Source organism: Otolemur garnettii, unplaced genomic scaffold, assembly GCF_000181295.1.
Source record: "Otolemur garnettii isolate 467f Iridium unplaced genomic scaffold, OtoGar3 scaffold00019, whole genome shotgun sequence".
NCBI lineage: Eukaryota > Metazoa > Chordata > Mammalia > Primates > Galagidae > Otolemur > Otolemur garnettii.
This window is the reverse complement of record NW_003852414.1, coordinates 7640136-7664500: the sequence shown is the minus strand read 5'-3', so window position 1 is coordinate 7664500 and position 24365 is coordinate 7640136. Positions and strand designations below refer to the sequence as shown.

At 39.6% G+C, this 24365-nt stretch overlaps 1 protein-coding gene across 2 annotated transcripts in view; it reads right to left on the bottom strand.

Annotated features, from left to right (window-relative positions):
• The window catches only part of ARMC4 (armadillo repeat containing 4), a 151913-nt gene that overhangs the window by 101716 nt on the left and 25832 nt on the right, over nucleotides 1–24365 (bottom strand). The window contains exons 8-11 of one of the 2 annotated variants that reach the window (XM_012803301.1): nucleotides 23878–23985; nucleotides 22922–23069; nucleotides 1149–1295; nucleotides 552–761 (exon numbers count right to left, since the gene is read on the bottom strand). In XM_012803301.1, coding sequence (XP_012658755.1) covers nucleotides 552–761; nucleotides 1149–1295; nucleotides 22922–23069; nucleotides 23878–23985 — 613 coding nt within the window. The remainder of the gene's footprint in view (nucleotides 1–551; nucleotides 762–1148; nucleotides 1296–22921; nucleotides 23070–23877; nucleotides 23986–24365) is intronic. The other variant, XM_003786731.2, reaches the window with a different exon arrangement.

Below are 24365 nucleotides of genomic sequence, written 5' to 3'. Positions count from 1 at the left end.
CTATCCTCGATGGCAAGTGAGGACTTACTATATTAGGTTCCCCCAAATGATGCCTAAGACTGTCCTAAAAACATATTTTAGTTTTAGGTTTTCAGATAGATCTCAGTCTTCCAGCTAACAAGGAGATGACTAAGAACCCACTGCTCAGAATGTCCCTCTGGGAGAGAGTCCTCACAATGAGTTCACCGCATTAGAGGCCTTGAGAGACTTTCCACTGGGCAGTTCTCACCATCTCTTACTGCCCCTGGACATACGTGTGCTCTCCTTCCTCCCAATGTCCTAGGCAGTAACAATCACATCTAGTTTTCAAATTTTCTATTTCTTTGAAAAATGAATTTGAACAAGTTTCTTGGTCACTTACTAATGTAAACATGCAAAAAACAAACAACAACAACAACAAAAAACTAAGAACATGTGATTAAAAAAAAACCAAGAGTCCCAGAAGATGCCCATACAGCTGTGGCATCTCTGGAGAGACCAGGAAGGGGCAACAGGGAGGTGCCCAGCGGCAGAGGCTGGTGTGCCCAGAGGGTGGTATTAGTCATACTCACCAGTTTGGTGATGCCTCCGTGCTGCCTCACCACCCGCCGGGCTCTTCTAAACTTGGCAACATTAGCGATGGTCTCAGCTGCCAAACATTTCAGCCTCTTATGTGGAGAATCAAGTATATTCACCATAATCGGTAAGCCCCCAAGGTCAACAATACTACGTCTGATTTGAGAATTCTGACTGATTTCCTTCAGGATTTTTAATGAACCAATCTGCATGAGGACAAAGAAAAGTTACAGGTGAAGGAGTGCTGAACATACCACCAGGGCTGTGTTTTTCGAAAATTCCAAGGCTACCTAAATTCCTTCCCCAATTAAGTTTTGTTACAAAATAGTTTCCACCCCCAGTGGTTCCGCACATGCTCCATATTTGTCCTTCGTGTAGGTAAACAAACATTGTTAGAGATGAATGGAGAAGAGAGAGAGGAAAAGCAGAGAGAAGAGAAAGCACAGCTGATAAAAGTAGCAGGTTGCTTGCCAGCAATGATAGCAGATAAAAAAAAGAAACAGGTGGCGAGGAGGGCAGACCCCTGGGGCTGACATGAGAGACACAAGAAGGTGGCTACGAGACCCTTCGTACACCGGGGTGGAGTCACTCACCTTACATTTGACCTCATCTGTATCAAGCAAATTTATTAACACTTCCAGGCCTCCAACATCTCTGATGGCCAGCTGGCAGGTCTCTTGAGCTAGGTTGAAATCCTTCATTGAGCATAATGCAATCACTGTAGCTGTCTGGTTCCCTCCCTAGAGAGACAGGATGTCAGAGAAAGGTGAAATACAACCATGTTCCCATCGAAGTGTGCTAAATAGTTACAGATCCATGGACTACTGAGTGGGCTCTAATTTGTTCAAAGAATCATATGGAGCTGAAGCCCAGAAAAGCTGCAGAGAGCATCGTAAAACATTGTTCCAATTAAGAGTCAACATTAAAAGGCAGTCTCTCCTTTAAACAGCTATGACATTTGATGGCTTTAGAATTTTAGAGTCAAGTGGCAAAGCCTGAGAGATGGACTGAGGAACAGAGCTGTATATAGTGGGAGGGGATGGTCCTCTCGCACCACCTGCTCTTGATCAGTGTATCATGTAACGCAAACCATGCCTGCAAATTATTCTTACAGATGTAGGTAGAACATTCTAGAACAGTAAGAACCTGGAGAAAGGGAAACAAGGCAGGAAACTGTACAGTAGTCCAGACTGGGGCCTCAAGCAGGTGTGGGGAGGGCTGTGGGGTTTGGAAAAAGATGGCAATTCCAGTAAGACCTGGAAGTGGACTGCAAGGGCAGATACAAAGTGGAAAAAGCTTTGCCATGGTGAAAAAAAATGCCAGCCCCAAGTAGAAAATCACAGCAGCCAATGTCTGCTTGGCCAATCACCACGTGTAAAGAGTAATGGTCAGTTGCTTCTTTAAAGTAAACAACAAAGGCTCAGCACCCATGGCACAGGGTTACGGCGCCAGCCACATACACTGAGGCTGGTGGGTTCGAATCCGGTCAGGGCCAGGTAAACAACAATGACAACTGCAACAAAAAAAAGCTGGGCATTGTGGTGGGTGCCTATAGTCCCAGCTACTTGGGAGGCTGAGGCCAGAGAATCACTTAAGCCCAAGAGTTTGAGGTTGCTGTGAGCTGTGATGTGACATCACTCTACAGAGGGTGACATAGTGAGATTCTGTCTCAAAAAAAAAAAAAAAGATAAACAACAAAGTCTGAAAGATTAAAAAAAATTAATGATTGATCAGTAAACCAGACTTGTCAGAAAATTGATTTTTATTTTGTTTTATTTTCATTTCAGATTAATATGAGGGTTCAAATTTTTAGGTAACATTATTTTCGTTTCTAAGGTGAAGCTCAAGTTGTAGTTTTAAATCAGAATATGCTGCAGCAATTCTTAAGCAACGTCCACAGGTCACAACCACCTTGAAAATCTTCCAAAAAACGTAGCATAGAGCATATTGCTGCTGTGGCTGCAAAGATGGGCTGGCAAATAAGAGTGCCAGCCTAAGTACTGAGGGCATTCACAACTCACAAAAGCAGTACTTCTGTTGGAATTGAGAGTGAACTATTTTTGTAAGTGGTGCTCATCCTTTAATCCCTGCCTCAAAATGGTACCGATGGCCCCCAATTACCCTTTCTTTTAAGAAAAGATACCTTCAAATTATGTTTATTTTCATTTGTTAATCATTATTTTATATGCCATTATCTGTTTTTGATATATGAAAAATTGTACACATAGATAATGTATGAATAAAATAGAAACTGTTACCAATTATATAGGGTGGCCATAAAGTTTGCATGCAATTCAAAATAGTGTAAATAAGGTGACAATAGTCACCTTGTATATAAAATATGCACATTACTTATTTTATACACCCACACACACACCCCTATATATCCAGAGTGTTTCAAAAAAAATGTATATGCAATTTAATAAAGGAAAAAACCATATGAAGATTGTAATATTCAGGTCATGCTTGACTTCTGCAATTGTAAGAGATATAAGCTTACAAACTTTTCAGTATAGAGTGTTACAATTTTAATACAGAATTTTTTCCTTCTTAAAATGCGTATACATTTGTGCCATCTTCTGTATTTTGTGTTTAAATATAATATTAAAATTTAAAAATAGATTATGATACATATGTATCTATTAAAATATTTATATCGATATAAAAATATTTATACCATACTTACTACAACAGCCACCCATATCATAACTCATCTGAGGAATTACTGAGAATAAGATATTCTCCTGGCAAGCGTGGAAATCTCTTGTCACTTGGAAGGCAAGCCACCAAGTAACTCAGTAATCCTGGAGGAGCAAAGTTCAGTCCTGTAGTAAGTAGTAAGGCTTAGCCGCACCTCTTGCAGCATGTACTGTCAATCTGTGTCTCGCGTGATCATTTATGCGGTCGTGACATTTTTAGATATAATTAGGGTGACCAGATTTTAACATTGGTAATGCGGGACAACATGGCTGGGGGTGGGGCGGGGCGGGGCAGGGCCTGACAACAAGGCAAACTTTGATAAGCCGTTCTCCACAATCACTTCTCAACAATTATTTGTTATTATTACAGTTTAACATTATAAAATTAACAAAAATAGTATAAAACTCATATCCTGGCAAAATAGCCACATGGCAGTGAAAACCACATATTCCTCTCCTGTTCTCCTGCCGGATCGTGCATTCTTTCCAAAAATTGGGACTTCTTTAAAACGCTGTGGGATGCAGGACAAATTGTTAAAAAGCAGGATATCTAGTCACCCTAGATATAATAGATAATGTGCACAATGACTTAGCACAGAAATTGGAAAGTCCATACAACTGCCCAAACCCCTACTCCTTCATATCACACACAGGCGCACCAGCAAATCCTTTTATGAATTCAACACAATATTGCTTTTAAAATAAGAAACTGTAATGGGATTATTAGAGGAGCTCGAGTGAAGATGGAAAGGTTTAGCATTCAGCCTTTTCTCATACCCCTGTTAGGAAATTTCCTTCCACATCTCTAGAAATGCTATGAACAACTATCCATGGAGACTTCACTGACGATTTCCATTTTTCACATGAATTCTCGCTGCTGTCTTCTCTATCCAAGATCAAGTTTAGAATGCCCTGAGTCTTAATTCTCTATTATTTATATTTAAAATAATAAATTGTGTTCTTACAGCTTTTAGTGTTTCTTTCTCCTTCCTAATAAGAGAAACGGTACCATAGCAAATTTTCCTTCCAGTCATTTCTAAAATATAAAATAATAAATCCTTCCTCCCTAATTTGGGGGCATGAGACTCATACATGCCAGCACATCCAGTTCCTTTTAGAAAATCAAAAGGCAGGGGTGTGCCTGTGGCTCAAAGGAGTAGGGTGCCGGCCCCATATATTGGAGGTGGCGGGTTCAAACCCAGCCCTGGCTAAAAACTGCAAAAAAATAAAATAAAATAAAATCCAAAGGCAGATATTCTGCAAACCACAAAGAAAGATTTACATGCTAACCAGGATGCATTAAAGGATATTATATAATGCACAAAAAAAGAAAGAGAAAAGAAGATAAGAAAGGCCGTTAGCATTTGAGCAAGCCCCCCTCCCTTTTTTCCTTCTGAATTTAAATAGTGGAAAGGACACAGAAACGTCTAGGATGGAGGGTCGGGGGTGTATCTCTGCTGGAACAAAGCTGGGTTTCTCTGTTACGAGTTGGACAATCCAAACCCAGAGCTTCAGATAGACAGAACTCTTTAGTAAGAATGACTAGAAAGTGAGATGTGGAACGGGCTGGGTGCTCCAGTTAAGCCTAGAGCCTCCTCCCACCCCCAAGTCTAACTCCCCCGAGGAAGAACGTACTGTCCTGACATCCCTTGTGCCTGAGCAAGGATTTTCCTGACTGCTATTCTTGCATTCTAATATTTTCTTTGGTAGCAATTTTCAGCTTATACACTCAGCACGATCTTTGTTCCCTATTCGAAGCGTCTTAACTTTTCTAGGCTTTTTCCAACCTCTGGGGCTTTATATCATTATTTACACTAGAACCAATGACATAAACTTTTTAAAGGTCGTTTCATTCCAGCAGATGCAAAGGTAAGAGTTTATATTTTCCTGAATTATCTCCAGGCCAGTTTGGAAGTCAAAAGAGTGACAATGAAGAAGTTAGATCCTTAGAGGGATTAAAAAAAAAAAAATTTTTTTTCTGTAAATCATCTTTTTTTTTTTTTTTCTGAAAATCTGGAAACATATTCATAGGCTGGAGGGATTTTTTTAGAACGGTTTTATATTAGGGAAAGTTAGTTTTTCCACATTTCAGGATTTAGTTTTACTCTTGTCACTGACCACACTCCCAAAAGGACTATAAATCTTTCAGAATGAATACCAGAGGCCTAGAGCCAAAATATTCAACATACAGAGCCACAAATGTTAGCCAATTGCTATTCTTTAAATACCAGCTATGTCAAAGGATTTCGAATGTTTGGCCTACCCCGTCCAGGTGCCATAAACATCTAACTGAGGAGAAACAGTGCAAATACCCTCCTTTTCAATTAAATCCCCCCCGAGAACATCATTAGTTGCCAATACTTATTTTCGCATTTTATCACGCATTTGCATTTGTGGGGTTTTTTAAAGAACTGGAGAAAATACAGTAAAACTAGCCTCTGAAAGGTTTTGAAAGATGCCCCCAAATAAGATTTTCCACTTCTTAAATTAATGCAATTCTCTTCCTAGTTGTCCTCCCGCCACCCGTTTCTTCTCAGACATCTCCGGGCTCTGTCAGCCTTTGGGTGTTTTGCACTTGACATTCCTTTCAATGACCAGGAGACCCTTCTTAGTTCATTGTCACCATCAGGTGGCGAAGATCGAATGGATGTCGCTTCCTCTCACTTTTATTAAAATTTCTTTTTAAAAAGACTAGATAGGCTCAGCGCCTATAGCTCAACCGGCTAAGGCGCCAGCCACGTACACCTAAGGTGGCGGGTTCGAATCCCCAGCCCGGACCCGCCAAACAACAATGACGGCTGCAACCAAAAAATAGCCAGGCGTTGTGGCGGGCGCCTGTGGTCCCAGCTACTTGGGAGGCGGAGGCAGGAGACTCGCTTGAGCCCAGGAGTTGGAGGTTGCTGTGAGCTGTAATGCCACGGCACTCTACCCAGGGGGACAGCTTGAGGCTCTGTCTCAAAAAAAAAAAAAAAAAAGAAAAAAGACTAGATGAATGGAGGCTATTTTTCGAAACCATTTTTTTTTTTAATGACTTCGAATAAAATCTTCGAAATGAAGTAGTTCCCTGTCTGGTAGACAGAGTAATGCCTCTCCCCAACTGCTGATAAGGAAGAAGTAACATTTACTAGGTTGAGATGAGTAATGTATTCAAGAGTCAAGTACGGAGAATGCTGCCTCCAATCACATTTTCATTCTTTCTTTCTACAAATTTGCTGTGTGCTTGCTATTTGCCAAGCCAGAGAATGATAGGCGTTGGAGACTTGCTGGTATACAAAAGCACATATGGTCCTTGCCTTCATGAAGCTCAGCGTGTAGTAGTGGAGAGAAAAGTTTCTAACTTTTCAAAGCTCACCCAAATAAATGAAAATTTTAATTCTGAGTAGTGCTATATCACAGGTACATGGGAGCTGTGGGTGCACATCTCAGCTATAATTAAGCCTGGGGTATCATCCCCAGGGGAAGAATGGCTGAGCTGAGACTGGAAGAGAAAGTAGAGATTTCCCAGGTACAAGGTCAGACAATTAAGTGGACGAACTCATCCTAGAAAAAGTGCTGCATACCTCACTGCTGAATATCACTGTGGTCACCTTCAAAGTGCTCCCCTCGGGAAGCTGTGCACTGATGCCAGCACCTAGTCCACCTTTCACAGCAAGTTCAGAACTCTTTTTCTGGAATGGCCATCAGACCCATGAAGTCAGACAATTAAGTTCAATAACGAGTAGAATATGGCATTTTAAGACCTAAGGAAGGCCAATGTGGCCACAGCCCAGAATGGGAAAGTGATACAAAGATGGGCTGAAAAATTAGCTAATAGGCTGCAGCTTAGAGGCTGCAGTGAGCATTTTCATCTTTATTTCAACATTGGCTAACATAAGCTGATGGCATTTTTAAAAGAGCATGCTGGCTGCAGAGACCCCTGGCAAATGGAAGGGGGACAAGGGTAGACTTGTGGAGACCATTCCAGTGACTGCAGAGACCTGGAGATAAGAGGATGGCTTAGGACAGGAGGTTGAAGGGACTCATGACATGCCATAAAGGGACTCTGGAAATGAAGGGTTTCTATCAACTTTGTTCAGGAAAGGTACCACCAGCTAGCAGATAAACTCTGCAGGGTCATCGTCTGAACTTATCATCAGAGCTCCCCATGACCTCAATGATGCAGGAAGGTAGGCAGAGGATTGATCAGGAGTGGAAGGGCCCCACTCCATCTGCAATCAAGAAGCGGCTGGTGAGACCTGGAGAAGCCACATAGCCCTCATGCAGCCATCCAGCTGGCTCTGACAGCCGCAGCATTTTTTCCTACAAACATGCAACTCGGAGAGCAAGAGAGGTGAACCCCTGCCAGGGACTGTTCGTTCGTGATTACAGAGGGCCTGGTGCCCAGCATAGAGGTTGGCTTAGAGGTATTCTTCCTCTCCCAAGCTTAGAAACGGTAAAGGGTAAGAGCTTACAGTGAGTGGCATGGAACCATGTGAGTCAGGTAGTAAAATATATTGCCCTGCCTTCTGTTTATTTGCAAATGTATTTTATATTGATGACTCAGCAGCACTTATAAACCTAAGATGCTACAGAACCCCAAAGAAAAAGAGAAAATACTGCTTCCAGAAGAAACAATATGTACACAAAAGGTGCCAAAAATGCGTATACACATTTTAAGAAAGGAAAAAACTGTATTAAAATTGTAATACTCAGCTGGGCATGGTGGCTCATGCCTATCATCCTAGCACTCTGGGAGGCCAAAACAGGAGGACTGCTTGAGCTCATGGATTTGAGATCAGCCCAAGCAAGAGCCAGACCCCATCTCTAAAACTAGCTGGGCCTTGTGGCAAGTGCCTGTAGTACCAGCTGCTCAAAAGGCTGAAGCAGGAGGATCTCTTGAGCTCAAGCATTTGAGGTTGCTGTGAACTATGATGCCATGGCAACAGAGTGTCTCAAAAATAAAATAGAATAAAATGAAACTGTAATACTCCAGTCACATTTGACTTCTGCATTTACCTGAGGTATGAGATACAATATACAAGATAGCAAATGTTTAGGGTATATATTGAATATAACAATTTTAACAGTTTTGTCCTGCTTTTTAACAACTCAGGTTGTTGTATTACAAGCCTGCTAAGAATGTTGATCAGGAATGAAAAGAAACAATGCAAGGATTGTCTACACATTTTTTTAAGTAGCCATGGAACATTTATAGAAATTGGCAATTTACCGGAATGCCCTAGTCATTACAATGAGGAAAAATGTGTAGCAAATGTAATTGTCTTCCTAAAAGGATTCAGAAGAATGAGCTGAATAATTATGGCAATTCATAAAAATAGTTCAGTAAAGTGGTTGGATCCAAGAGCAACATTTAAAAATAAGAAACTCTTCATACACTAGGAATAACAAGTCAAAATTTATTTTGAACAAAGTTCTCACACCAGTATTAGCAAAATAATAATTAAAATATCTATGACTAAATCTCACAAGAAACATTTCACATACATATAGGAAAAAGCGATTAACCTTTACTAAAGTACATAAAAGATGAATGGTCACACCATGTTCCTAAGATAACTCAATGTTATTAAAATAACAATTTATTCAACAAATGTAATTTATGAATTCATATAAGCCAACCAAAATGCCAAAATTATTCTGGGGTTTTCTTTTTAATTTAATTCTCAACTCTTTCTAAAGATAATCTGGAATGGAAAATTCACCAATAAAGTTTAAAAACAAATTTTTTTTTTAAAGATGAGGTCTTTATTTGTTGCCCAGGCTAAAGTGCAGTGGGGTGACCAAGCTCACAGCAACCCTAAACTCCTGGACTCAAGAGATCCTCCTTCCTCAGCCTCTGAAGTAGCTAGGACTATATGCATGCACCATCATGTCCAGCTAGGTTTGCTTTTTTCTTTTTTAAGAGATGGAGGCTCACTATGTTGTCTAGGCTGATCTCAAACTCCTGGCTTCAGGTGATCCTTCCAAAGTGCTGGGGTTACAGGTACGAGACATGTTGCCCAGCCAGTTAAAAAACTTTTAAGACACCTAACTGGTCTACCAAATAGTAAATACCAAAGTAATGACAATGAGATTAGCATGGGATCTTTAATCATCAGAGAAATGCAAATCAAAACCACTTTGAGATATTATCTAACTCCAATAAGAGTAGACCATATAACAAAATCCCAAAACTATAGATGTTGGCATGGATGTGGAGAGAAGGGAACACTTCTGCACTGCTGGTAGGAATGCAAACTAATGCATTCCTTTTGGAAAGAAGTTTGGAGAACACTTAGGGAACTAAAAGTAGACCTGCTGTTTGATCCTGCAATTCCTCTACTAAGTATATACCCAGATAACCAAAAATCATTTTACAACAAAGAAATGTGTACCAGAACATTTATTGCAGCCCAATCATAATTGCCAAGTCATGGAAGCAGCCCAAGTACCCATCAACCCATGAATGGATTAACAAATTGTGGTATATGTATACCATGGAATGTTATGTAGCCATAAAAAACATGGAGACCTTACCTCTTTTATGTTTACATGAATGGAGCTGGAACATATTTTTCTTAGTAAGGTATCTCAAGAATGGAAGAAAAACTATCTAATGTACTCAGTACTATTATGAAACCGATATATAATCACCCACACTTTCATACAAATAATAAAACACAACTATAGCCTAGAATGAAGGAGGAAGAGGAGGGTGTGGGGAGGAGAGGGGGGAAGCTGGGTGGAGGTAGAGTAATTGGTGGGACCTCACCTAATGTGCCTATTACAAGGGTACATGTCAAATCTATTAAGAGTAGAACATAAATGTCTTAACACTACAATTAAGTGAGGTGAAGGGTGTGTTAACCAGTTTGATGTAAGCATTCCAAATTGTATACAAAATTAGCACATTGTACCCTATAAATGCATTAAAGTACACAATTAAGATTTAATAAAAAAAAAAAAGTAAATCCTTGTGATAAGAGAGAAAGAAATTAAATAGCATGGGACTGGTATGGGAACATCCAGATAAATCCATGCAACTGAAGAAGTTCCAGAAACAAACTCTGTCATGTGACATTACAGAATTTGATAAAGGTGGCATCCCAGATCACTGGAGGGGAAAGTGGATGAGCCAGGAATCTGTGTCGACACAACTATCCATTGGGGGCGGGGAGTAAAGTTAGATGCCTACAATACACTATACATAAAGTGAATTCCAGATCAATATGTGAATTTAAAAAAACTATAAAACTACCAGAAGAAAATAAGAAAATATTTCTGTCCTCTTGAAATTGCTGTAGAAAAAACTTCGTACTTCCTGAGGTATAAAACCCATAAGCCATGAAGAAACAGTTGATATTTATTAATATACAAAAGGGTAGATAAAAAGACATGTGACAAACTAAGAGGAAATATCTGTAATTAAAGGTTAATGTGCTAAAAGGTTAATGTGCATTATCAAGAATAGAAAGACAGGGACTGCAAACTAATACAACCTTTTTGGAAGGAAGTACGGAGAATCCTCAAAGAACTCAAATTAGACCTCCCATCTGATACTGCAATCCCATTACCAGGCACCTACCCAGAAGAAAAAAAAATTATTTTATCATAAAGACATTTGCACTAGAATGTTCATAGCAGCTCAATTTACAATCGCCAAAATGTGGAAACAACCTAAATGCCCATCAACCCAGGAATGGATTAACAAGCTATGGTATATGTATACCATGGAATACTATTCAGTCATAAAAAAGATGGAGACTTCACAACCTGGATGGAGTTGAAACACATTCTTCTTAGTAAAATATCACAAGAATGGAGAAGCAAGAATCCCACTATTTGCTATAGTGTGATTTATAGCAAGAATTGATTGAGAGACAAGCTAAGAAGTTATCAACAAGGGAACTGCTAAATAAATTAATGATATATACCAATAATGAAATACTATGTCCTAATTAAAAGGACTGAGGCAGAAATGAAGTATTATAAAAACATATTAAATATAAAAAGAAAAACATAGATTAAGAAATGGAATGATTTATTTATATATAAATTATTAATATGCATGTCTGTGTACATAGAGAAATATCTGGAAGGGAGCATTTTTTTTCTGGACATCAGGTCTCACTCTTGTTGCCCTGGCTAGCTAGAATGCCATGGTGTCATTGTAGTTCACTGCAACCTCCAACTCCAGGACTCAAGCAATCCTTCTGCCTCGACCTCTCACGTAACTAGGACTACAGGCATGTGCAAGCCAGTGAGCCTGGATAATTTTACTATTTTCAGTAGAGACGGGGTCTCTCTCTTGGACCAGAGGCTGGTCTCAAACTCCTGAGCTTAAGTGTCCCCCCGCACCCCCGCCTCAGCCTCCCAGAGGGCTAGGATTCCAGGCAGGAGCCACCTCACAGCCCTGGGAGGGGACTTTTAATTCTTTTGCAAAGCTCAGATTTTTATAATGAACATTATTAGCATACTGTTTGTGTAACATTTTAAGATTTTTAAACACAGAAGGAAGTTAGAGAAAGACCAGAAGAGCAACATATGCTTCTGCTATGCCCTTGCATGTCACAGAGACCCAGCAGATGGCCACACCCATCTGGAGCTGCAGTTCTCCAGCAGGACCAAAAGGGGGCATGGACTTGAATATTTTCCCTACAAATCCGTAGTTTGTAATAATGATCACCTATCTGTGGATCTATAGACAGAGGTAAGATAAAAGATCATTTATACCAGAGCTGGCCTCTGTTACCCCTTAACTCATATATTCAGAAAGCCTTCCTTGAACTGGACATGAGCATGTGTTTATAAACAAAAAAGCAAAGCAGCTTAGCACATTATGTAAACAGGGAACGGGCCATTGCTACTTTTCTCTGATCTATTTAGCTTTCTCAAATAAACTTTTTGGGGAAAGCATACTCTGAGAAACAAACAAAAAAAAAAGTAAATGTTGCTGCAAATATATTCAGCAGCAAACTCCCCCCCTAAAAAGAAGTCTATCCATAAAACTGCCTTAGATATCACAATTCTTTCTCATTAAAAATCTTATGAATAATTAACAGATATGTGTATTATATGATTATGCACTGGCTGAGTCATTTCTGAGCTCATAGAATACTAGTTAGTGGTAGTATAAGCTGGTTTGAGTCATCAGCAATCTATTATTCTCATCTCATTCTCTCTACCTTTGCTTTTTCTCTATACTTATTTATTTACGACAGCCAACAGGCAAGGAAATTTTAAAGCTCAAAAACTTACAAAGTTACTATTTTATTTGTAGAGTACAGATTCCCCTTTGGAGATGAGGAGACTCTCTATCCCTTCCACCATTTCCTTTGTAATAAAAATAAAAGGGGGTGAATTTATTCTTTGGTGGGGATTATAAACACACAAGTAACACATATTTCAAGTAATCCAAATACTTGAAATGCATTCTCTCCTTATGCTACCACATTTACGAAAACATAAATACGGACTCCACTGAGTAGGAATTGTGTTAGCTGATAGAATGTAAACATCGTATAATTTCCAACAGGTTAATTCTCTTTAAGTCACAAAAGCCCTCCTCCTCATTTTGCCATGGAGACGTTGTATAAAAGTCAACCCCCATCAATGTAGCAACACTGGATTAACTTAAAGGATGTTTCCGAGGAAAGTTGGGCTAATCTTCCTTTCTAACTGCTGAGGTTGCTGTGGGTGTATAAATGGTGACCATCGTTTTCCATTTTTGAAAGATTTTCTTAAACAAGAATAACTCTGCATGTGATGGTCTTCTTAATCTCTTTAAGTAAAAATCTAGCAAAAATGCACATTCTGATATTGCTGTCCAAACATGAATATTGAGTTTCTTGATAAGAAGGCTGTCTGTTCAGTCTCTCATTCAAATCAATGTAAGGGGGAGGATGGGAAGGACAACAGAAAACTCTGCAGGCTGCCTGGGCCCTGAATTTCTTGACAATGGGGCAGAACAACCCAGGCCGTGGGCAATAAAGATAGAAGCCTGGGCTCAGTCCCAGCCTGCAGCTGCCTCTGTGTGGCCTGCAGGGAAGTATTTCTCAGGTTTTCCACCCAAGAAATAAGAATTAAACTACCTGCCACTCCATACCGCACACCCTACTAATGGAAAAGGAATTTAATTAACTGTAATTGATTGCAAAGTACATCAAATTCCTGCAATGAAAAAAAAAATCATATAACTCCCAGTAACACTTGGAAGAGCTCTTTAATCAGTGAAGGTCTGTGTGCGTTAAATCAGTTCGTGTAAGATCATTAAGGAATTGAGACTCTTACCACTGCCATTTTTACCAAAGATTTTCAAGTCTGCAAAATGTCCCTGCCAAGATTCCCCTTCTAGAAAAGAAATCCAAAATGCGCAGGGAGAGAGGGCCCCAGGCATCTGTCTGAAGCTTGCAGCCTGGTGGTGTTTCTAATGTGTGTGTCCTTCCAGTGCCACTCTGGAGTAGCATACTGGTGGCTGCTAAGCTAGGGGAACCACCAGCATCTTTACTTTTTATAGTCTGAAAATTCTGAACTTGGGAACAGGAGAATGAACAGCAAACTCCGAGGGAAGGTGAAATCAACACCAGTGTTTTGAGAGTTTGATCTTACAGAATAAACAAATCAGCCGGCCCTTCACCACCCCATCATGGAAGCAGGGAGCAGATAAAACATGCTGGTGCCCACCTCTTCACATGTGCAGTCTCATCCCGCCCTACTCAGATTCACGTGGCTTAACCATCTGCTCCTGAACTCATCTTTCTAAATCAATATTTTCATTATCTCTCACCCCACTCCCCCAGCTGGACGTTGATGAAAATCTCAGGTGCGGAAATAGGTATCCTGCAGGGAGGAAGTAGATTGGAGGCAATGGCCCTGGGAATTAACCCCACATTCCTCTGTCCTTGCAGCAAGTACTGGGGAGTAAGACCAGCTGAATGAAACAATTCGGAGAAGGGGCAGCCGCCTCCAGCCTTGCTTGACTATATCACCTTAGCTGAGCCTGGAGCTGGCTGGTGCCAGGATGGTGCAGGCATCTCAGCCTCCAGTGGAGCCCTGGGCTGAAGATGCTTACAGGCAAGAGAAAGCATGATTCCAGACCCAGACCCTGAGCTCCCTTCCAAACTACCTAAGAGCTGACCAACCATGTCCATGCCATTATTCTAGTCTCCCTGATTTTTCTCTTGGATTTATTGATCCCATAGGATTAAATTCCATACCCAACCCACCATCCATCCACACAGAAATGGATTTCAACAGGCTTGTAACCTTGGGTTCAGACATTTATTCTTCAGTTTAAAGATACTCTAAAGATGTATAAAATGCAGTTCTGCTTATAATTAGGAATTGTCAACATTTTACCCCACTTAACTGAAGAGTACCCATTTGTATTCATTTATACTATTACAATACTGTGACTAACAAATCCACATTTCCAAACAAACAAAATACCCTACAATTCTCCTTCTATTTCACCAAGGGGATCGTCACATACCTTATTTAGAAGTGAGTGAAACTTTACTGTGTTTTAAGAGAGACTCATAGGATTAGCGTGAGACACAGATATTAACAAACCAGCTCCTCCAATCGCTGGAATTGATCAAAAGTAAAACATTATCCTTATGAGATTTTTAAAGCAGTCCTGGCCAGGGGAGAAAATGGCGCCCATATAAAGCTAGTAAAGGCAGCCATAAAACAGAATTATCTTCAAGGAGGAAGGGAGCAGGAAGGGGGAAGGGAGAGGTGTAAGAGAAGTTGGAAAACATCAATGGCAGATGGAAAGACAGGGTCAGCAGCAAGAAGGACTGCTTTCTAAGAGCAGAGGGTGAAAAACAGGGAAGTCCTGCCCCCCTTGGGTAGAAGCGGAGGGGTGGCTTGTGCTCATCAGCAGGATTCCCTGCAAGATGCAGAAATGAATTAAACGTGGTCTCTGTACTCAGGGAGTAGCTGAGGAGATGGACCACCTGAATCCTCAGGATGGCAGAAGGCAGAACATATTGCTTAGCGTAGGACAGCTGAAAGGGGGCTTTATGGCTCCCTTTAGAATTACAAGACAGAGTCACCAGCTGTGGGAGAGAAAGACCTTGGAAAGTTGGTGTGTCAAAATGCAGAATATTCATTAACTGAAATATTAAATTGTCCTCAAAATCCAGAAGAAAAGAACGTGCACATTTATAAAACTTGCAAGTTGAAATGGACGTATGTCAAAGCTAAAAAATTAAATACAAACTCTGGTCACTTCTGCGCCAAGGTCTGAGCTCATAGTTCTGGATGATTAATAAGCTCTAATTCATTGACCTGTTCATGTATTAATGAGCTCATCAGATTTTTTTTTTTTTTCCGACCATCACAGACCGTACTCTCCTTGGAAAATAATAAATAGAAAATCAGGACGACACTAACATTTCTAGTTAAAGTCTACATTGAAGCCATAATTTTATCAATTAAAATGTCAGGTGTATTGACCTTGAGATTATCTAGAGACATTCAATTTTGCATTTCATAGACTTTTAATATCCTTTTGTGTCTCCATATAAAACATTCATCTGTGTCAAAAACCTTTAAATCATTTGGAGATAGACTTTTTTCTTCTATTGGCTATGTTAGGAATATTTACCTGTGGGAACTATAAGAATTCCAAGCAATTTACTGTCTGGCCAAAAGTATCACATTTGCACATGATTTATTGATGAATAACTTGTGCAAACTTAAGCAGCACTTCATCAATAAATGTTTTCCTTAGCTGTTCTGGGACAGAAATAGTGCATCTCTTTTTGGCCTGATATTACACAGATTTATCCTAAATAGCTGCAAAACTCAAGGCAGTTATCCAATAATTAGGTTATTATGAGAAACTCCTCGCCATGGTCACTGGGAGGCTGTTCACCCCTCACTCCATGTCTGCCCCATTAAATCCTAAGGGAGAAAATTCTTTCTGCTCTTACCACCAGGATCAGTTATACTCATTGGCAACTGGTTTATTTTTATTTTAGGCTGGTGAGAGTCTTTCCCTGCCTGTATTAACTCACTGTATTTCCCTCCTTTTATTGGTTGCTAGAGAACTGAAAGTAAAAGTTGAGGGCCACCTGGGCAAGCCGGCAAGACACCTCCACAGCACATGTGCTCTGTCGTAATAATCACAGGCAGCAGAAATAAGGATTGCCAGCAGTTACCCAGTATTTTGTGCTAAGCACTTTCCATGTGTTATATTTGGAAACTGGAGCTTAGAGGGGTTGGTTGACTCACCCGAGGCTACTGAGTGAGTTGAGTCAGTGGCAGAATTCCAGCTCACCTGAAGTCCTGCCAACATCAAAGATCGTGCTTCTATTTTGTTATTCCGCCTTCTGGCCCATGTTATGTTTCTGCCCTGCTGCCTCTCTGTTCTCTTCTACTAATGAAATGAAGATGGTGGACCAGGACTCTTTGGAAAAACGTCAAGAGCTATTCCAATTCTTCCAAAAGGCCACCATGTCTGAGCCCAGACAGCCCTGTCTAGCAAGAGCTGTCCTCCACGGAGAGAGTGGTAGGTAGTGATGTTCTTTGCTCCAGTGTCTTCCCCCAGATGACACGCTTTTTTTTTTTTTTTTTGAGACAGAGTCTCACTATGTTGCCCATGGTAGAGTGCTGTGGCATCAAGGTTCACAGCAAACTCAAACTCTTAGGCTCAAGCGATTCTCTTGCCTCAGCTTCCCACATAGCTGGGACTACAGGTGCCCGCCACAACACCCATCTATTTTCTGGTTGTAGTTGTCATTGTTGTTTGGTGGGCTGGGGCTGGGGCTGGATTTGAACCCACCAGCTCTGGTGTATGTGGCTGGCGCCCTAGGTGCTGAGCTACAGGCGCTGACCTCAGATGACACGCTTTTTAAGAGTTGGGGAGAGGTGACCATGGGCGGCTCTGTGGTTCAGTAAAGGAGTAGAGGCACTCGGGAAGGTGTCCCGAATGACCCAAGGCTGGACCTTGCTATTCTGCAATGCTAGGGTGGGCTGATTGATTTGCTGGTGCATAGACACCTGCCAAGGGGTTGTACACCAGCCTATATTCCTTGCTTGTGTTTTCACACTCTCAAAAGATATTAGTCTTCAAGATTCAGGAATATGAAATCAGAATTTCTAGGAATTTTTAGGAATTCCCCAAATCATAAGGTGCTCTGTTTTTCTCTAACATTTTATTTTGACATAGTTTTAAATTATGATGAGTGACCATAGTAACAGGGAATTATTTCCATAATTCTAATTCCATAACACTAAAAACGTCAGAAATTTTTCTGTTTAAAAAACTATAATATGAATGGTTTATTATTATTATGAGCCAGAATATCTGACACAATTATATATTGCAATAACATGTAAAAATGATCTCCACCTGGGCAGGGTGGCTCACACCCATAATCCTAGCATTCTGGGAGGCGTTGGAGGGTGGATTTCCTGAGCTCACAAGTTCGAGACTAGCCTGAGACAGAGTGAGACCTCAACTCTAAAAATAGCTGGGCATTGTGGTGATGCCTATAGTCCCAGCTACTTGGGACTCTGAGACAAGAGAATTGCTTAACCCCAAGAGTTGAGGTTGCTGTGAGCTGTAGCACCATGGCATTCCACCAAGGGTGACAAAATGAGACTCTATTTCAAAAAAAAAAAAGATCTCCACCTGATATAGGCATTTTATAATTAAAAATAATAAATGAGGGGAACATTAACACAAAATAAATGCCAGATAAAAACCACTTAAAATGGAATAATAACATAATAATATTTAATATTTATAAAATATTCTTAAAATGAAAATTTTTTTTATTATTTGAGATTCATTAAGGGTACAAACAATTAGGTGATACTGATTGCATTTGTTAGGTAAAGTCCCTCTTATAATTGTGTCCTGCCCCCAAGAGGTGTGCCCTACATCATAACCCCCCATCTTCCTCTCTCCGCCCCTCTTCCCACTCCCTGATTCCCCTACCCCACCCCTTGTATTAGCTCATCTACTGCCTTCATATTAGAATTGAGTACATTGGATTCTTGCTTCTCTATTCTTGTTATACTTTATTAGGAAGAATATGTTCCACCTCCATTCAGTTAATAAAAAAAATGTAAAGTCTCCATCTTTGTAAATGGCTAAATAGTACTCCATGGTACACATATACCACAGCTTGTTAATCCATTCCTGGGTTGGTGGGCTCTTAAATTGTTTCCACATTTTGGTGATTGTAAATTGAGCTGTGATGAACAGTCTAGTGCAGATGTCCTTATGATAAAAGGATTTTTTTTCTTCTGGGTAGATGGCTAGTAATGGGATTGCAGTATCAAATGGGAGGTCTAATTTGATTTCTCTGAGGATTCTCCATACTTCTTAAATGAAATTTTAAAACATGCAAAACATTAACTATCCTATCTAATAGTTTTTGATGTTTGTTTAATGACAAATAGTCTAGACTAAAAAAAATTTTTTTCCTTTTTTTTTTGTTATTTCAAATTAATATGAGGGTATAACATGTTTAGGTTACATTGTTTTCATTTCTAAGATTTCTTCTTGAGCTTGAGATAAAGCTCAAGTTGTACTTGAGCCCTTTACCCTGCAGGTGGACTAAACACCCTCACATCATGGACATTAGGTGAGAACTGGTCCACCACCTTCCCTCCTTCTCTTTCCCCTCTACCGCCCCCTCCTCTTCATTAGATTATACTTGTGTTACTCTTTTGTTTGGGCATGTAGTTGTTAATATATTGGTTTTGTAATAATACTGAGTACCCTGAATACTTGCTTTTCCAGTCTTGTGATACTTTACTAAGAAGAATGTGTTTCAACACCATAAAGAAATTTTTCATTTTGCTTTGATGTTGGTCAAATCATTAAGAACTTCTGGAAGGATCACCAAGTTTAGCATCAGGATTTGGTGCATATAAGCTCATGTACTCTTTTAAATATGAACATATTTTATTTATTTTACTTTTTATTGACAAAGATAATTGTATATATTATTTATTTATGGGGCACAATGTTGTGTTTTGATATGTGTTTACATTGTGAAATGATTAACTCAAGCTAATTAACAAATTTATCACCTCAATACTATTTTTTTGTGATGAAAACACTTAAAAATCTCTTTTAGCAATTTTGAAATAAGCAATACATCATTATGACTATATACTATAATACTATAATACATAGTACTATAATACTATAGTATATAGTGACTGTAATACTCACCATTCTGTGCAATGTATCTCTAAAATGTACTCCTTTTATTTAACTGAAATTTTGTGCCCTTTGAACAATATCTCTTCTTTCCTCATCCACTTCCCTCGCCCAGCCTCTGGTAACCACCATTTTGCCCTATTTCTATGAGTTCAACTTTTTCAGATTCCACGTTTAAGTGATGCCACCCATTATTTGCCTTTCTGTGCCTGACTTATTTCACATAACATTCTCCAGGTTTGTCCATGTCATAAAGGACGCATCTCCTTCTTTTTTAAGGCTGAGTAGTATTCCATTGTGCATATACCCCCACATTTCCTTTGTCCATATATCCAGTAATAGACACCTAGGTGCATCTTAGTATTGTAAATAATGCTATAGTTAACAAAGGAGTACAGGTACATCTTCAGCATACTTATTTCAGTTCTTTTAGATATATGCCCTGAAGTGGGACAGAGTGTCACTATGTTGCCCTTGGTAGAGTGCCTTGGTGTCACAGCTGACAGCAACCTCAAACTCATAGGTTTAAGCAATTCTCTTGCCTCTGCTGCTCAAGTACCTGGGACTATAGTCACCTGCCATAACTCCTGGCTATTTTTGGTTGCAGTTGTCATTGTTGTTTAGCAGGCCCCAACTGGGCTCAAACCTGCCAGCTTTGGTGTAAGTGGCCAGAGCCGTAACCACTGAGCTATAGGCTCCAAGCCAACTTTCACCTTTTTGATAACAGTCATTCTAACAGGTGTGAGATGACATTTGATCATGGTTTTAATTTGTAGTTCCCTGATGATTAGCGATGATAAGCATTTTCTCATATACCTGTTGGCATTTGTATGTCTTCTTTCAAAAACTGTGTATTTAGGTAGGTCCCTTGCCCATTTTTAAATTAGGTTCTTTGTTTCCTTGCTACTGAGTTGTTTAAGTTCCTTATATATTTTGGGTATTAACTCTTATCAGATGCATGGCTTGCAACTATTTTCTGCCAATCTGTGGGTTGTCCTCTTCACTCTGTTAAGGGGTTTCCTCTGCTGTGCAGAAGCTTTTGAGTTTGGGGCAGTCTCATTTGTTTCTTTTTGCTTTTTCTTGCCTGTGCTTTTGGAGTCATACCCCTCAAAAATCTCTGCCCAGGCCAATGTCCTGAAGCAATTCTCTTACGTTTTCTTCTAGTAGTTTTATAGTTTTGAGTTTTATGTTTAAGTCTTTTTTTTTTTTTTCCTGAGACAGAGTCCCACTCCCACACTGCCACCCTGGGTAGAGTGCCATGGCATCACCATAGCTCACAGCAACCTCACTCTCTTGAACTCAAGTGATCCTCTTGCTTAAGCTTCCCATGTAGCTGGGACTACAGGTGCCTGCCACAATGCCCATATAATTTTTTTTATTTTTTAATAGAGATGGTGTCTCACTCTTGCTCAGGCTGGTCTCAAACTCCTGATCTCAAGGGATCCACCCACCTTGGCCTCACACAGTGCTAGGATTATAGGCAAGAGCAACCTTGCCTGGCCTATGTTAAGTCTTTAATTCATTTTGAGTTGATTTTCATATATGGTGTGAGATAAGGATCCAATTTCATTCTTCTGCACATGGATATCCAGTTTTCCCAGAATCATTTATTGAAGAGATTATCCTTTCTCCAATATGTGTTAAAATTAATTGACCTTAAATGCCTGGGTTTAACTCCGGGCTCTCTGTTTTTTCTATCAGTTAATGTGTCTGTTTTTATGCCATCACCATTCTGTTTTGATTAATATAGGTATGTAATAGATTTTGAAGTCAGGAATAAATACAAAAACATTTTACTTGTTTCCTTTGATTTTGACTTGGCCATTAAGATCTATATTTTTACTAATTCATATTTAAATCAGTTTCTGGTTTCATGACGGAGTGTTATACAACTGACATTCACATTTTCTTCTCTTTGCATTTCTTCTGTTAAATTCCTCACAAATAACAAATTATAACTTACATAATATAGGAAAATATTCAAACGCTAATAAATGCCAGCAAATATTATTTGGTGTATCCAAGTAATGTGACATTCAGATCTCCTAGAAAGCTTGACAAGTCTACAAAACTCACAGGTGGAAATTGTAATCACAGGCCTAATTTCAGATTGAAGGACTTCATATACTTCCAGAATTTCTTATTTCTTAGATCACTACTAATAGGATTTGTATAACATATGCTATGTATATAAACCTGTTAATACTTCTTTTTGAGAGAATGACTCACCATTAGCAGCAGACACACATCTGCAGCATGGCAAGAGCTACCAGCAAGGCTGCCTGATTAGATTTCAACCACTTTTCTCCTACTTGTTCCCGTCTTGGTTCCTAGAAATGCCCCCCTTCCCCTTGACTCTGACATCAGCATTTTCTGTCTTGTTTTCCACTATGCCTGTGGAATCATTTGAACTAGTGGTAGATCTATGTTGATTATCAATCTTTATTTCTCAAAGGAGAATTAGAATACTTTTCTCCATTTCCCAATTTTTCTTAAAATTCAGGTAAACATCTTTTTTTTTCCTGAGAAATGCTCGGAATTCCAATTGAGGTCATTGTCCATTGACAATGACCATGGACCATGTCCAGGTAGGGAGAATTTTTCTTTTTGCAGGAAAAGCAATGTATATCGGGGCTATTCCACATGCTACCTTAAGGTCACCCCTAAAACACGGGGAAGAATGCACTCAAGTAAAGGAGGAATCACATAAATGCCTCTAAATACGCAAAACCACTAGCAAATGCCCTTGGTTGATTTGAAGAGACACGGAAAAGTAGGAGGAAAACATGAAGTAAATCAAAATGCTTTTTTTCACAAGTACTTTTGGACTTCAGCTTTCCACAGGGCCTAGATATCAGAAATGAATGTTAATCTGGGATTTAATGAGTCATTTCCTTACCCTACCCCCAATGCAAGTACTTAGTGCATTATATGGACCAGTTATCATATAAAATATTCTCATATGTGTTACCTGACTTAAGAGAGAAATAGAAATAGTCCAGAACATTTTATAAGCACCTATAATGTGTCAGATACCATACTACATGTTTCAAATGCATTTTCTCAAATCTTAAAATAATTCTGTAAAACTAGTCTTACTAATTTCATTCCATGGATTCAGAAAAATTAAGGCTTAAAACCATAACTTTGTAACAGCTACATTGAGAGATACAGTCCAAAATTTAACCTAAGTCCAGCTTCAAAAACCCGATGCTGCAAATCATAAAATGATAGCCAGTTACAAGATCTGGTATCTGTCTTGCCTGTGTCCACTCCTCAGTCAGGACGGAGGGCTGGCACCGGCAGCCTGGCTGCTCCATGAGGATTAACCTTGGATTCCCCAGGGAAATAAGACCTCCTGTGCGCATTTAAATAACAACAGGATTGTTTCCTACCCTTATTTGAAAGAAACATACAGTAAACTTGGAAGCAGAATATATATTTTGGGGAAAGCATTTAAAATGAACATTCTAAACATAGTAAAAAAGATCTTTCTTACCTTTAAATATTTCACCAGCTTCTGAATTTGCCAGTATTCCGATGGCAAATCTGCATTTGCTTCCTGACGATGGTCAGTGGGTTCTTCATCTTCCTCAGTGTCAGAGGAGCTTTCACTAATAATTGCCTCGATCTTTTCAACACTTTTGCTAAGAATAAAAGCAACAACAATAAATACATGCATATACACTATAACAAGGAGATGGTTATACGATAGTATTTCAGCAACATGGGCTTAAGCAATGGATAAAATTACCAACGCCTTCTTAGTTCTTGAAGTTCTCTGTTAAGATCTACATGAGATGAATAAACCCATGTCTCTATAGCAGGTACAATTCCATATTATTGGTCTGGGTGCCATTTGTCCCCATTATCACTCTGAAACTCTCTAATTAAAGTGGCTGACTTCCTCCAGACATGCCACTTGTGTTGCCAAATGCCCATTTTTAATTTTCAGACTCACTCTTCCAAATAGAGTCACGAGGGTCAAACACCCCTTTTTGAAAATCGGGCAAGACGTTTCCTAGTTGGCCTTGTAGTAATTGCCAGTTGTTTTCATCAGAAACAGTACGTATCCCTTTAGAATTGGAAGAGACATTAGTGACCAGAAAAGGGAGGCCCAGGCAGATGACAGAACTTTGCCAGGACATGAATGTTCACAGGCAAGTGACAAGTCAGGAATCCAGTGTTCCTAACACTCAGTTTGCTCCTCTTTGCATTAAATGCATTTCTTGTCCTCGATTCCACTAATACCAGTAAATCACCGTATTTCAAGTAACTCTTCAGTAGAAGTATAGCATGCAAATATATTTAAAGAAATACAGTATTTCCCTTTTTTGCCAACATTCCTAGTAACCGTCAACACAAATATCTTGGGGATCAAAAGTGCCTGTGAGAACACCATTAGCATGCTCTCCAGCTCACTGTGTGAAGGTGGCTTTGGGGAACTGGTCACGCTAACCAGAAACATACCGTAGTCTCCCAACTGAAATAGACGGTCTTGACTTCTCAAGCCTTCCTCCAACTTTTTCCTCTGAGTGGATGTCTCTTCCTGTAATTTTGCGGCTAGAAACAAACATAAAAACTAGGCTTATAATTTTATGCTACTGAATAGGAAATAAAAAACGGAAACATATACCTATAGTCCATATTTTCATGCACCCAAAAGATGCGTGCTACTGACCCTGACAGTGACTCTGAGTGCCAGCCTCACGTGCCACTTGCAGCTGTTCCTCAAACACAGCCGTGTGTTTATGTATTGAAAACACATCTTGTCCAGTGCATCTCGGTACCAGGAACAGGTGTTTACAGGCTGCCATTGTCATATGAATCTTTTATGTCTCCTCTTTTCTTCCCACCCAGCAGGCAATAGGGTCCCTGCCAGATTTCCCAGCTATTCTCACGAGAGCACAGTGTGTTCTTAAATACTAGTTAAGGAAATTCAT